Source organism: Drosophila innubila (genome assembly GCF_004354385.1).
Source record: "Drosophila innubila isolate TH190305 chromosome 2R unlocalized genomic scaffold, UK_Dinn_1.0 1_C_2R, whole genome shotgun sequence".
In the NCBI taxonomy this organism is placed as follows: Eukaryota; Metazoa; Arthropoda; class Insecta; order Diptera; family Drosophilidae; genus Drosophila; species Drosophila innubila.
The window spans coordinates 1,383,493-1,399,248 of record NW_022995374.1 but is presented as its reverse complement, the minus strand read 5'-3'; the positions used below and the strand labels follow the sequence as shown (position 1 = coordinate 1,399,248).

Here is a 15,756-nt window from a genome sequence, read left to right as displayed (position 1 = left end):
TTTGAGTGTTATAAATGATTTAGAAAGTCGCAGATATACTATTTTTGAACATTATATTAATTATCATTAAAATGATTATTATTATTTATGTAGATCAAAGTTGAAATGTATTTATTTTAAATTATAAATCTACACGTTCTCTGATTTAATGCTATATTTTATAAAGTTAGTTTTAAAGTGCCGTCAAAAATAGTATATAGTTTTTGGAATTTTTTTTCCAATCTTTTCTTTTTGATATCCACTATCTGTTGAGTGCAACTGCTGCAACATTCATGTTACCTCCTTACCACCGACAAACTGTCAGCATTTTGAGACTAATTGAAGTTGATACGAAATAGAACGAAATCTAGATGATGTCGGTGACCGCAATAAAAAGTCTTTTGATCTAGTTTACAGATACAGATACAGAGACATACAGAGAAGAACAGAAAGAATACAAAAAGAAAAGAACGGAAGGAAATATAGCCATACTTCAGTACCTTCAACTAATTCTGTGCCAGCTGGAAAATTGTGTGCATTTTCAAATCTGGCAAAGAGGCAATGTAAAAATGTAAAAGTAAAAGAACATGCTCCACATATTTTTCATGCGACACTTTTCGAAGAGAGCAGGGTAGAGGGAGGGGGAGGGGCAGGCGGCGGGGGTCAGGAAACGTTGTGGAAAACTAAATGAGGCGTGACATAGAAAAACAAGAGCAAGAAACGCACACGCATATAGAAAGAGATGGCAGATGAAAAACTTGGTAATTGGGAGCACACCCAACAACGACAACAACAATAGCAACAACAACGAAAACAGTGACAACAAAAGCAACATAAGCATTCTTACAAACAAACAAGAAAAACGCTAAAGTCGAGCTTCCAACTAAAAGATACCTCTTAATTATTTAATTATTTCCAATGAAATATTCCTTAATTTGGCATTTTTGTCTTCTAATTTTTTTCCCCTACTGAATATTGTTTGTTCAATTTTCTAATTCCTTTTTTGAGCTTAAGCTTTATCTCAGTTTCAGGACATTTAAAAATCTTAAGAATTCAAAATAAAATCATAAAATTTTAAATTGAATATATAAAAAAACAAATTAAATATCTAACTATATACATAAAACTGTTTGTCCTGACTGACTAACTGACTGATCTTCGTGCAGCCCAAGCAGGACGAAGTTTTGAAACAATCTAGCTGAGAAACGGACGAAGTATAAAAGTCAGGGTTACAGGGTTACACTACAACAAGTACAATATACCCTTGTGCATCACAACTACCGGGTATAAAAACAAAGAGTCAGTGTAACGAAAGACAAACAATTTATTTGTGCGGTGAAAAATTGAAAAATCTCATGAAAAGTGTACAAAAGATGCCGACAAAGCCACAACTAAGCGCCACTGGCCAAGAACAGAGACAGACAGAGAGAGAGAGGAAGAGGGAGAACGAATAAAAGAATAATAGGGAGAAAGGGTAAAGGGTCACACAATTAACCCTTTGGGTAGGCGCGAGGGTAATTCAACAATTGCTTTGAAGTTGCTTTTGTGTTTTAATAGCCTGGCTTGTTGGGCTGCTTTTCTTGGCCATGTTGACACACGCCGTCGATAGGTGTCGCCCCAACAGTTTTAACGAGCCACAATTGGAAATTGCTTTAATTAGTTTATATATATAAAACAAGGCAGAAATGCAATAAAATTAATCGCTTATGCCGTAATCGCATTTACCTTCCACTTCTTCTCTTCGTTCTTTTGATAAATTACACGACAAGTCACCTGAAGAGGTGGACGAGGGGAAGGGTAGAGTGTATACAGTGAATGACACATGGCCCATTGCTGAGATTCAATCATGTATAGCGTACGGAGACTGTTCCCGATTCCATTACAGCCGGCTTAACGAGATTGCCAGCTAGTGGAGCGTAAAGCTTCCCCTCTTCCTCTTGCCCCTCTTCTCCTCTTTCGTTGGCTATTTTTAAGCGTACTTTGCCTAGATTAAAGCCCGATTAAAGTCATAACAAATCTGATCTCATTTCCAGTAAATCTAAGGGGGAACTTTTAATTTAAAACTCACAACTACAAATTAAAATAGCTTAGGGTTCACAATAAGTTAAGTCAATTTTTAATATTAACTATTCTAAACGAATAAAACTTTGATGCAAAATCAATTTACAGGCCAAATAATGATCAAAATGATATTGGGCAAGCAAATCGGTAAAGTTTTGACAAAGTTATGACCGTTTGAAGATTTTGAAATAGCGCCAAGCCAAACTTATGGAAAAGGTGGACATTGATCGAAAATAATTTTGATGCAGATTCAAAATAGAGGTCAAATAAAGATAAAATTGACATTCCAGATGAAAATCGGTTAAGATTTAGCGAAGCTATGACAGTTTGAAGTATTTGAAAAAGTGTCAAGGAAAAAATAGAGAATAATCGAAAGAACGAAAAAAAATGATAGTAAATGAAAAAAATTGCATTTTTAAATTTTAATGCAGAATCAAACTAGAGGCCAAACAATGAAAAAATTGACATTTTGTATTAGTATTTGAAAAAGTGTCAAGGAAAAAATAGAGAATAATCGAAAGAACGAAAAAAAATGATAGTAAATGAAAAAAATTGCATTTTTAAATTTTAATGCAGAATCAAACTAGAGGCCAAACAATGAAAAAATTGACATTTTGCAAGTAAATCGGTTAAGATTTGACAAAGTTATGACAATTTGAAGTTTTTAATAACAGTCATACCAATTTTGGTATAGGTTTTTTGAAAACAATAATAACAATAGCAGCAAAAAGGGCACCGAACTGAAAACAAGCAATTAAAACAACGACATACTTAAAATATTTCTGCATAAGGCAATAAATATTAAAAAAAAATGCAAATCATTTCAACTTAACATTGAAAGTGAAATTTCCCATTATCAATTGCTGCCACACTCACAGACTTAGTTGAACCCACACAAAAACACACACAAACAGCAAACGATCCGCAAAAGTGTAAAGGAAAGAAAGAGAGAAAAAACAATTACTCGGCTTTAGTTCGGCTTTGACTCTCCTTGGCTCTCTCTCTAGTGTAGTCTAGGCACCTGCTTCTTTCCAGAGTCTTGAGTGACCGACGTCGCGTCGTCGTGTCGTGTCGTCGATTAGCGGGCGTAGCACCTGATTCCCTCCCTTACCCACTCTGTTGGTATTGCCGCATCTCTCACAACAGCAGCCGCCGTTTTTCAAATGCTAAAATTGGCGATTAGTCAAAATGATGTCACCGAGTTATTTTGATTGTTTTTTTTATAAATATATACATACGGAGACACACGTTTGTATTTATTTATTTATTTTGCTTCGGTTTTAGTTTTGCTTTGCTTTTTGGCATTTCAGTGACTTCAACGCGCCCAATGCTCAAAATTAGCCTATTAAAATCATGTTATTGTTTTCCAAAATGTTCAACTTTGAAATGAGCGCTTCAAAAATTTTTAGCCCCCAGGATCAAATTTATTTCCCCAAATGCACTTACAGTGAGCCAAGTAATTGTTTTGGAAGAGTCAAAGAATTCACATTATTTATTTATCAATTAAAAATACCTTTAATTGATTTATCTATATGTTTTCGATCTTTTTTTATTGTAGGATGAATAATAACCAATTTTAAAAAATTAATAGAGATCTTAGAAGAGTTTAATTGTTCATTGACAGTTCGTTTTTTTTTTTTTTTTTTAATATTTTAATTCTATAAATCCAAAAATAATAAATTAATATGATTTTTATTCAAAAATATATATAATTGTTATTTTATTTGTAGTATGATAAATGTTATGAAAGATTTTTATTATAAAAATCATCAATATAAGTCTGGGACCGCAAATAATAAATATGAAGCCTACAAAAAGAGCAGGGCACAATTATAGAATGTATTTATTAATTTTATTTTTCAAATTTTATGTATTTCAAGTCCCTGATATGAACAATCAACTATAATAAAATAAATAAATAACCTTTCCAGATCAAACCACGATCCATTTCTGCCTGGAAAGTAGTTCCAACTAAAATGAAGTATGGAAGCTGTAAGTCATTTGGTATTTTTGGCGTCTATTTTAAAAATGTCCTAAAAGTGCGAATAAGCAAAAGGCGCTTATAAGAGGGTGGGGGAGTACAGTGACTGCCAGCTGCTACTGACAATGCGTATTTATGAATGAAGTGTTTGCTGCACACAAATTGATGGATTTTAAATTCAGTTTTAATTAAATTGTTGTTTACCTTTTTAGTTTTAAAACGACTTTCGACTATGCGTCACTTTTTGTTGTTGTTGTTGTTGCCCTGCGACAGATTTTTTTTTTGGTAGCTACTTTTAAAAGTTGGCCCTTTTCTGCTGCTGCTTCTTCTTCGATTGTTTTTTTTATATTTTTAACAGTTGTTTTGTTTTATTCTTTTCTTTTTTTTTTTTGGTTAATTCAATGAAAGTTGCCCTTTAATTCGAGCTGACTTTGGCCTTGTAAAATATATTTATATGTATGTTGACAGACAGTTACAACTTCTGTTTTCGGGCTATCTTCACACATACACACGCACAATCACACGCATACGAACACACACACACACAAGCACAAGCACTTGTACACATACAACAACAGCTCTTGTCGTAAGCTGGGCGCAATGTAAATGTTTCTTTCTTTTTAATTCGCTCTAGTTACCGCTCTTTTCACTGTTTACACACATGAATCAACACAATTCGCGTTTTAATTGTTAAAAGCTGTTTATGCCAAGAATATATCTTATCAACAAACTAAATTATTGTTTACGCAGCGGTAAAAAGAACTTCGTCGTCGTCGCCCGCTGCTTCTTGCACTTGACTGACTGCTTTCAACCACCGACTGATCACAGTGTGTCCACAAAAACAAATTTAGATGCTTTGCAGCCAAAAACAGCTATAGTTGCTCCCTTACAGCTTGGCAGCACTGGTGTGGTAGCACTGTTATGGCCGAAGGGCTGCCACCGATTGATCAGTGTGACCAGTTGCGCAAAAGCAACAAAATGCCGCCAACTTTTTAGAGGAAAAATATCTGTTACTGGTTGAAAAGCATCCGAAATATGGAGAAAGCACAGTTAATTTGCAACTTTAGTTTCAGAGCTGCCAACTTGTTTGAATAGTCATGTCGCAACTACTGATGCCAACTTAGCTATTTTATAGCTTGTTCTGTCTATATTTAGCGCTCGACTTGCCATTGCGCGGACTGCTTCTTAAACTTTTGAACTTTTCAATATTTGTTTATGATTTCAGTTTTAGTTTCAAAATAAATAAATAAAATAACTGTAGAAATTAACGTAATTACTTGCTTTATTTATTATTACAAATAAGTACAGCACTTGTGGCACACACACACACAAATTTTAATATAAAAAAAATAGAGAACACCTGACGTGATTTACACGCTATGGCGACAATCGATGGCTTCTGTGATTCCTTCAATAATTGAGTGATTATTTCCCTTCTTTTTTCCTTCTTACTCCGTTTTTAAGGACTTTTCCGTGGCCGGACATGATGTGGGCTTTTCGGTATTTCCAGTGCGCTCCCGACGCGCCCTCTCCTTCAACTGGGCTGTCTTCAACGTGGCCATCATTTGTGTGGAATTATACAGCCAAGTTCCCTGCATTATAAACAATTTATTACATTTTATTACAACGTAAAGAGTCTCATGCGAATTACCAAAATTTCTGTATTTTGGATTCTTTAAAAATCGTTTAATATTATCTAAAATATGTTTTTTGATTTTTTTAATCTTTTCAGTTAAAATTTTATATTGTTTATTATTTTATACCAATAAATTTTAAGTAATTTTTAATAATTTAATTTTGAATTTTAAATTACTCTGGGACAACTGTGTTAAGTTGCCATTGAATAAATAAATAAAATGAAATAAAAGTAATTTGTTTACCAATTATAAATTCATAGTTTTGCATTAACCCTCCACCCATCAACTTATTCCAATCAAACATTGTTATTTTGTTAGTATTAAATGTGTGCAAATTCTGATTGGGAGTCTGAGAGACACGTATCCAATTGGATGTTGAATACTCACAATTAACAGCATACAGTTGAGCAAAATGGGAATTGAGAAGACGGTGGAGATAAACAAACCGTTGTCATCAAAATATTGTTGCTTTGAGAATGTTTTCCAATTCAGCGCCGCATACTCATTAATACTCTCCGAGAAATACACAACCGACACTGATAATGCAAAATATATAAATAAATGTAAGTTTATAAATCAACATTATTTTACATACGCAGCACAAGGAAGAGGAAAACTTGAAAGTTTGTGTTATTTCTGGTTAATAAAGCTGTACTTGTGGTCAGCACATGAATTAATATCAATGCTATAAGCCATGGGTCCTTCCAATCAATCTGCAATTAAATAAGTACGACAATCATAACTTTATTTTCATTGTTTTTGTGGCAAAATAACTTACGCTTAATATAAATGTCCAATACCCTGTAATTTCATTGACTTCAATTTGCCCTGGATGCATTTTACTGAGTTCTGCTTTAAACGTTGCTTCTTATTTCTAGAAAAGTACAACAATTGCGGTTCAAATATTAAGTATTTATAAACCAATTCTTACAGTACAAAGGCCACACATTCACTATTTTATTTATTGAGTATTTTTTTTTTGTTGTTTATATTTCGTTTGACGGACGCGAACCGAATTGTGTGGCAAAAAAAATGAAAAACAGCTGTTTATTAACAGCATCGTAAGCATAACACTGTTATTTAACAGTTCACTTTAAGCTCATCGAAACGCTGTGTATCAATATCGCCGCTGAGTTATTGTTCATGAACCGTTCATTTGAGCTTATTCAAAATCAATCGAGTTGGCAGCACTGCATTGACTGACTCACGTTCATTTGAGCTTGTTCAGAACCAAACGACCCAAGTTGGCAGGTCTGCTTTCACTGACTCAGTAGACAAAAAAAAACATTAACAATAAAGAGCTGAAAAATATCACAAAGAATTTTGTGAAAAGCTATCAAAATTATAGTAAACATCAAACGCAAACATAAATAATATAACTGAGTGCGTAGAAATCAAGTCAATATCAGCAGCAGAAAAAGTGCGAGAAAAAAAAAGGGGAAAATTAAAGAAGGTCGCAGTGACAAAATTGGGAAATTGTGAAAAACAAAGCGAGCGTCGTTTTAGTGATTGCAGCCAAACAAAAAAAAATAGAGAAAAAGTGAAAAAAATAAGAAGTGCTCAATTTACAGTGTGATAACAGTTACTGCCTGGCTATTGGAAGGTGAAGTGGAGTCTGCATTCCAGTTGAATTGTTTCCATTGCTTCCAATTGAATGGACGCGTTCAGCATTTGTTTTGATAACTAGATGCGGTCGCCAGTTTGTTAAAGAAAACGATAACAAAACGACTCGCAACAAGAGCAAAAGTTACAAGCAGACGTTGCGGCGCAGTCAACGCAACAGTCGCAGTGCACGCGCCAAACGGAAGCCGAAAACGCGACCGAAACTTGACAGCCGACAAAGTTGTCGTTTGCGTTATCTCCATTTACCGCTATACCAAATGGCTGTCAAGCAGAATAATGCGGAAACGCAGGAATCTGGCAACGCCAGCAGCACCAACAGCACTCAAACCGCCACTGTTATCAGTTCAGCTGTTAAATTAACAGCTGAAGACGGCGAACAGCAGCAGCAGCAGCAACAACAACAGCAGCAGCAGGAGGCGGGGGGAGGAGGAGTTGGTGGAGAAATGGCACTGCGAGAAATTTCCAATATACAACTGCAGATCAAGAGTCTAGTGAATATTATGCAGGGCATTAATCCCAACGATAGGCACTCTACCTTGTTGCGTTATCAGCATGTGATTTACAATTTGGCCAATATGCAAATTAGCACCACAAACACTAAAGATCTCACACTGTTCAAGGAGGAAATTGTGCAAGTGGCCAACATGTTAATGTTGCCCAACAAAAAGGAATATCTCATGTTTTATCTATCGATTGTCTATCAACTGATATCACAATCGGAATCGCAATCGAATTCAAAGCCACCATCCGTTGCGCTTGCCATTGTCTTTCAATTATTCAGTCCGGAACTTATACTGGAAGCGGTACAGTCTCTGCTAGAGCAAAATGTACAGGATGAGTGCATAAGGAAGACGGTGGAATTACTATGCAACTGGTTGCGTATCTGCAATTTCTGTCAGAATCTCAATTTGTGGATTATGGCCTTGTTGCAGGGACTGCGAGAGCAGGAAAAGTATCAGCTGCTCGATGAGATTGCCATTGATAACATTGAGGTGCTCTTCCAACACATGATCTTTCCCGCCCTGCGACCCAAAGTGGCACCCATCGTATTTCACATGCTCTCGACGATCAACCAGGCGCCCGAGATATTCCACAAGGTAAATAATATTGTTATCAATATCATTATTATTATTATAATTATTATTTTTATTTATATATTTTATATTTTTATTGTTTTGAGTCCGATAAAACAAAATTTTACAAACCATATTAACCGATTATTAACCTATTTATGTATAATGGTTAGTTTTGGTTCAATAAAGCATTTATTTAAATTACACCACAACGTGTAATTATCGTTTCTCTGAATATATTTTTTAAATTTAATTATCGAATTTAGATTAATCTTTTTTGAAATCAAAGATATTTTAATTGACACTCTTCGGCTACATCCATTGTGTCAAAATTTCTCAAATCTCAGTCAGTCAGTCAGGACAAATAGCTTTATATATTAGATAGATCAGTTCTTATTTATTAAATGATAAAAAATTTACAAAAGTTTAATTATATGTTACATAAATTGATTTCAATAAAATTATGAAAATTTCGTATTTATTAAAAAAGTTAGAAATGTTTCAGAGATTTAATTATGTCGAAGTCATTTCCCCCAATATTTCATAGCATATACTTGTTGCTCTTTCCCGTAGCAAAAAATCAAAGGCCTTCAATTTAATTACTGTTTTATGGGGTCCTTCCATCCGAGGTCCATTCAAATTTGCTGTCATATCCACTTTATATGGCTCATGCACTAATTTGGTCTGTTCCAGAAAAATTAATTAAATGAAATTATAATATATATCTTGGGTAGACTTACACCAGGCGAAAGGCATTTGCTCTTAACGTCTTTCGAGTTGATTATGTGTTTAGTCCAATATTGGTACCAATATTGATATTTGCTATAAAGCACACTACAAAAGTCCTTGACGGTAATACCATAAAATGTATTAAACCATTCTCCGCGGTCAAAGCGTAACAGTTCGAAAGAAGCCTGGGAAAATATGTATATATCCTTTAAAAAGCGTCGTCCAAAAGTGTCAATAACTTTCGAAAACTACTTCAATGCGATCCGATGGTTGGATATTCCACACAGTGGTCATGTTGCCCGATACATATACAAATTCCAAATCTGATGTTATGTTTAGTTCAGATAAATCGAAGAGACCGTTTGCATCCAATACGTTCTTAGGTTGATTAGGACACTCGCTAAATATTTCAAAATTATCAAGAACGAAGCGATAATTATATGCAATCGAATAAACCGCGAATCCTGTTAGAAGGATTATCAATTGGAAGAAGAACCACATATTGGTGGTATTCACAGTTACTACTATATTCAAACCCGATCTGATCATGGTTTTTATACCGAAAGGAACTACAAGTTATACAATATAATTATACACCTGGGGTGTTCCGAAATTATTCGGATTTCCCACAGACAAAAGTTTGCACGAAATGTTCTGAGTGCACTGCGAGAAAAACTGTGACAATTGAAACAAATTTTTAATTCAACATTTTCATTCATGAAAACAATATTTCCATTTTCAAATAGAAAACATAAATATGCAGCCACAATACATATTTTCTTAGTATATTATTATTAATTTTATCGAAAATCCTATCAACCCAATAAAAATGTTTACATAGATTGCCTACGTCTGATTTTCGAAGTGTAGAGCACACCAATACATTTATATTTTGTTGCTCTTATTAAATTATGATAAATGTATTTTGGGTTAAAATTTCCATTGTTCGATGACACGTTATTTTAATCAATAATTATAAAAACAGCTCGCTGGCATTATACACACATCGTCAATCTTAGAGCTAAAACAGTATTTTGTACATGTGATACAAGCTGCTTCAATGATCTGGCATGAACCAATGATGCGATGTATAGTAATAACAACACCTACATACAATGCTATTAGATTCATTTTTCACAGATAATTCAAAGAAAACCAAAATAGGGCCATTTTTATACCCTGAATTCATTGAAAATGGACAAAAAAAAAGGGTATAATATTTTTGGAATGAATGTAACAGGCAGAAGGTGGCGTGGCAGACTCCCAAAGTATATATATTCTTGATCAAGATCAACGGCCAAGTCGATTGATCCATGTCCGTCTGTCTGTCCGTCTGTTTGAACACGTCGATCTCAGAAACCATAAGAGCTAGAGACTTCAAACTTGGTATGTAGGTTCCTGGATACCATAGGCAGATCAAGTTTGTTCTTATTTTTGGATCGAACCACTATATCATATAGCTGCCATAGAAACGATAGATCGAAAATGAAGTTTTAGTATGAAAAAGTTGTTGTTTGTTGAAATATCTTTGGCAATCTGATAGTATATGCATCTGGGCTGGTATTATACATCCTGACAAAATTTGATTCAAATCGGTTCACTATATCATATAGCTGCAATAGAGACGCTCAATTGAAAATTAAGTTTTAGTATGAAAAAGTTTTTTGTTTTTTCAGATATCTTAACCAAACTAATAAAATATGCATTTAACTTGGCTTTGTCCATCCTGGCCGAAGTTCGTTCAAATCGGGCGAATTTATAACATAGCTGTCATAGGACCGATCGGTCAAAAATCAACTTTTAGTATGAAAAAGTGTTTTGTTTTTTGAGATATCTTAATTAAACTGTTTGTCTTTAAGTTTGTTTTGTACATTCTTACCAAATTTGGTTTAATTCGATTCCATATATCATACATCAACTTTGAGTATAGAGTACCTGGGCACAGGGTATTCTACTGTCGAGCGTGCTCGGCTGTAACCGTCCACTTGTTTGAGCTCAAAAATATTTAAAATATTTGAGCTGCTTTTTGTCCCACTTATTTAATGTTGTTCACTTGATGTATCCACAGTTTTGTGCGTCAAATCCTGTTGATCGAGAGCAACTCGCTGCTGTTGCTGAAGATGCAGCAACAGATAGCATTGATGCATCACTCGATGCGTTACGAGTTGACGCCAACGCGGGTCTTGAAGGCGACACGGCCGCCGGGGTTCACGCCGGGATTGCAGCAGGATAGTTCCGAATTTCTGGGCTATTTGTTGGATCTGCTGCATGAGCATGAGATTGGAGCACACAATACGCAACTGGGCAACGAAGGAGCCCAAAAGAAAGCATTAAAGGAATCGACGACGGAGCCAAGGAATGAGATTGTCGATGAGATAGTGGCCGCTGGTGTGATACCCTACAATAGCAAGGACTATGAGCTGTGTCGATCCACTGTACCCGCCAGCGGCTTAAATGCCACGCCCACCAATGCATCGAAGAAGCCGCCCTCGACAATCGATAAAACCTTCGCTGGCAAATTGTCGACAACCTACAAATGTCTGAGCTGCGATTGGGAGAGTCGCAATGAGGACAGTTTCCGTGAGCTGCAATTATCGTTTCCCGATGACAAGGACGTTTGCGGTGGTGCTAACAATTATTCCGTTCAGGATCTTATCGACTACTATTGCTCGCCGGAGAAACTCGATGGCGACAATCAATACTTCTGTCCCAGCTGCAAGAAACTCTGCGATGCGGAGCGTCGCATTGCCATCACCCAAGCACCACGTAATCTCATCCTCACTCTCAAGCAGTTCAAGTACGATCAGAAGTATCATTTCCGCACCAAACTCATGCACAAGGTCTTTCACGACGAGAGCGTAAGTATTCCCCTATCGATCAGCAATCACAAATAAGAAATTGACAAATTTTATAAATAATTATAATAAATATTTGAATGCTGGATGTATTAAGAGGCCAAATTATGATCAAAATGACATTCCGCTTAAAAATCGGTTCAGTTTTGATCAAGTTATGACAGTTTGAAGTTGGTCAGACTGCGGATTTAGCCACTTTACAAGTCCAAATATTTGTTCAATTTCGCATGATTTTTTACAAAAAAATGAAAGGTCTCAGAATCAAGTTTAAAGTGTTGTTTTATACTAATTACGATATAAGGAGTCGATTAAAAGTGAAAACTTGAGATTTAAAATTTTGAATTTTCAAAATTTTAAAGGGGGGACCCTTAGCATCGAAATCAATATCTAGTAGAATCTAGAGAAAAATATTTTTTTTTAAGAATTTAATAAAATTTAAATGCAGAATGAAGTGAAATTCCAAGTAATGATTAAAATGACATTCCGCTTTAAAATCGGTTCAGTTTTGAACAAGTTATGACAGTTTGAAGTTGGTCAGACTTCGGAGCTAGTCACTTTACACGTCCAAAGTATTATTAAATTAAAATGTGTTAAGGTGTTATCATTTTATAATAAAATATTCTTATTTATTTTACAATAATATATATCATATGCTACTTTTTATACAATAATTACTAATATTTATAATTCTCCTTAATTTATCGCAGGTGATCGTCAAGGTGTGTGCAATGGATTCGCTGCAGGAGACTTGCACGGTGCACTACGATCTGTACGCCGGAGTTGTGCACGCCGGATATAGTATGGATTCGGGACATTACTTTACATTTGCGGCCGATCAGTCCAAGAATTGGTTTAAATTCAATGACAGTCTGGTGACAAATTCAAAGCCACAGGAAATGCACAGTTTGACCTCACCGAATACTCCCTATATACTGTTCTATCAAATGTGCGGACGATCGACAGAAGCATCCGAAAATGGACCGATGCATCCCATGGTTCCGTTACCTCAGGTACATTTATTTAAATAATAAACTTAATTAATGCGGTTACAAAAATTATAACAGATTGACACAAAACTGTACATTCAATTTAAATTAACAAAAAATAATGTAGATCAAATTAAAACTTTAAAATTGGATTAATTTAGATGAAAGTCAAAGGTCTGACCAACTTCAAACTGTCATAACTTTGTCAATACTCAACCGATTTTCAAGCGGAATGTCATTTTGATCATGATTTGGATTGATTCTGCATCTAAATTTTTATCATCTAGAAAATTTGATATTTTTCCGATCCGAAGCATCCGATCCGATCATCCATTTTCCATACCTACCTTACCACCTGACATTTTTAAAAACTTTCATCTTTCATAACTTCATTAAAAATTAACCGATTTTCAAGCGGAATGACATTTTGATCATGATTTGGCCTCTAAAATGATTCTGCATTTAAATTTTTATCATCTAGAAAATTTGATATTTTTCCGATCCGAAGCCATCTATCATCCAATTTTCCATACCTACCCCTTGACATTTTTTCAAAAACTTTCATCTTTCATAACTTCATTAAAAATTAACCGATTTTCAAGCGGAATGACATTTTGATCATGATTTGGCCTCTAAAATGATTCTGCATTTAAATTTTTATCATCTAGAAAATTTGATATTTTTCCGATCCGAAGCCATCTATCATCCAATTTTCCATACCTACCTTGACATTTTTTTCAAAACTTTCATCTTTCATAACTTCATTAAAATTAACCGATTTTCAAGCGGAATGACATTTTGATCATGATTTGGCCTCTAAAATGATTCTGCATTTAAATTTTTATCATCTAGAAAATTTGATATTTTTCCGATCGAAGCCATCTATCATCCAATTTTCCATACCCTTTGACATTTTTTCAAAACTTTCATCTTTCATAACTTTTAAAATTAACCGATTTTCAAGCGGAATGACATTTTGATCATGATTTGGCCTCTAAAATGATTCTGCATTTAAATTTTTATCATCTAGAAAATTTGATATTTTTTCGATAAGCCATCTATCATCCAATTTTCCATACCTACCCCTTGACATTTTTTCAAAAACTTTCATCTTTCATAACTTCATTAAAAATTAACCGATTTTCAAGCGGAATGTCATTTTAATCATGATTTGGCCTCTAAAATGATTCTGCATTTAAATTTTTATCATCTAGAAAGTTTGATATTTTTTCGACCCTAAGCCATGAATTATCCAATTTTCCATACATACCCTTTTTTTCAAAAACTTTGATCTCTCATAACTTTGTCAAATAATTTCTGATTTTCAAATTAGTATACATAATTAATTATGTTACTTTGCCTCAGATTCCCCCCCTCAAGCTGGATGAACTGCCGAGGACACTTCGGGATTATGTGAAGCAGGATAATCGCGATTATACCGAGGAATTGAAGTTGCAGCAATTTAAGAGACAGGCGAAGCGCAACAACAATGTGAGTGATAACGGTACAATGACTCGGAATGGATACGAAGGCGATGACGAAGACGATCAGACGCCCCCGCCCACCGGGGGGTGTGGGGGGAATGATTTGGGCATGAATTTCAATCGATTTGTTTACTGATTGTAAGTGGACTAGACTGGAAAGAAAGCTGGGAAAGTTGCTTGGAAAGCGTCGTTCCAGCTAAACAACAAGAACAACATACATATATTCAACTTTATATATATACAACAACAACAATATCTATAACTGTAACTGTATGTGTGTATATGTGTATATATATATAAAGTTATGTATCTCTATTTTATATATATGCACACAGGCATCAATAATATTAATATTAATGTTATATAAGCATGTAGAAATATATAAAAAAACACACACACACTTAAACAATAGAGAGCAGAGAGAGGCAGCTACTACATATACACACATATGTATATGTGTAGACTTTCTATTGGAGGCGCTTTCCACACTACACTCAAAAAAAAACAAACACACACATACTATTGTTGTCATGTTCCTTAAACCAAAACTCCAGCACAGAAACTACATATTGTATTTCCATTTTTACAACAAATTTTGTTATAATTTTTACGCATTGTTTTTTGTTAACACACAATTTAGTTATAGTCGTAAACAGCGAAAGCAAAATAATATTGAAATACCAATATAAATTAGCCAGAACGAATGTTAAAATACCGATAGATACATGAATAATTCAAACAATATCAGGAGATAACAAAACTTCCATAATTTTCAGTCTACAAATATTAATTAATTTAACTTGAATTCTTAACGCACAGCGAAATAATTTGTTTGTTTTTTTTAAATGTGCAGAGCAAAAAAAAAGAGAGATAAAAATAATTATTTATAATTTGTCGTCAAAAATGCTCTTTGAATTTTGTGAATTTTTAAAATTTACCTTTTATGTAACACGAATTTTCGAAAGCCTGGAAAATATCTGGAAAACAGAACGCGTTTGTATTATTACATATTTATTGCGTTTTGAGGTTTTGAATATTATTGCAATTAAATTGGAATAATTTCAATTACATTTTTGTATATGCTGTAACTTATGAATATTTATCTTTTATATAAATAAGGTTATCAATAAAACTGAAAACACAAACATTAATTGCTGTACATTATTGTAATTTTTTTTAAAGTGTAACACAGCAACATGTGTTTTAGCAAACAACCCATAGGTGGCGCCTTTTCGTTACGGAAACAGACTAAAGATGGCGTCACAGTTTTTGATACACAGTATGGCAGCCTTGGTTCGCTGAAACAAACGGCACACATTTGCTTAGATGTCTAGCAATATTTGGCAAA

At 34.3% G+C, this 15,756-nt stretch overlaps 2 protein-coding genes and 1 long non-coding RNA gene across 3 annotated transcripts; 1 reads left to right on the top strand and 2 right to left on the bottom strand.

Moving 5' to 3' along the window:
* Nucleotides 1-4,369: 4,369 nt before the first annotated feature.
* On the bottom strand, nt 4,370-4,873 carry LOC117785534. Its single transcript, XR_004617514.1, has 2 exons — nt 4,660-4,873; nt 4,370-4,457 (listed from the first exon to the last, which is right to left on the bottom strand). It is a non-coding gene; the product is annotated as an uncharacterized LOC117785534 (long non-coding RNA).
* A 467-nt stretch (nt 4,874-5,340) lies between these two features.
* On the bottom strand, nt 5,341-6,686 carry LOC117783851 (transmembrane protein 18). The gene is made up of 5 exons (XM_034621403.1): nt 6,590-6,686; nt 6,437-6,532; nt 6,254-6,371; nt 6,046-6,194; nt 5,341-5,613 (listed from the first exon to the last, which is right to left on the bottom strand). Exons 2-5 carry the CDS (start codon nt 6,494-6,496, stop codon nt 5,470-5,472), a joined length of 471 nt encoding a protein of 156 aa, XP_034477294.1. The 5' UTR covers nt 6,497-6,532; nt 6,590-6,686; the 3' UTR covers nt 5,341-5,469.
* A 191-nt stretch (nt 6,687-6,877) lies between these two features.
* On the top strand, nt 6,878-15,016 carry LOC117785825 (ubiquitin carboxyl-terminal hydrolase 38). Its single transcript, XM_034624069.1, has 4 exons — nt 6,878-8,378; nt 11,144-11,941; nt 12,646-12,948; nt 14,290-15,016. The coding sequence occupies exons 1-4, from the start codon at nt 7,539-7,541 to the stop codon at nt 14,542-14,544; spliced, it is 2,196 nt and encodes a 731-aa protein (XP_034479960.1). The 5' UTR covers nt 6,878-7,538; the 3' UTR covers nt 14,545-15,016.
* The last annotated feature ends 740 nt before the right edge of the window (nt 15,017-15,756 follow it).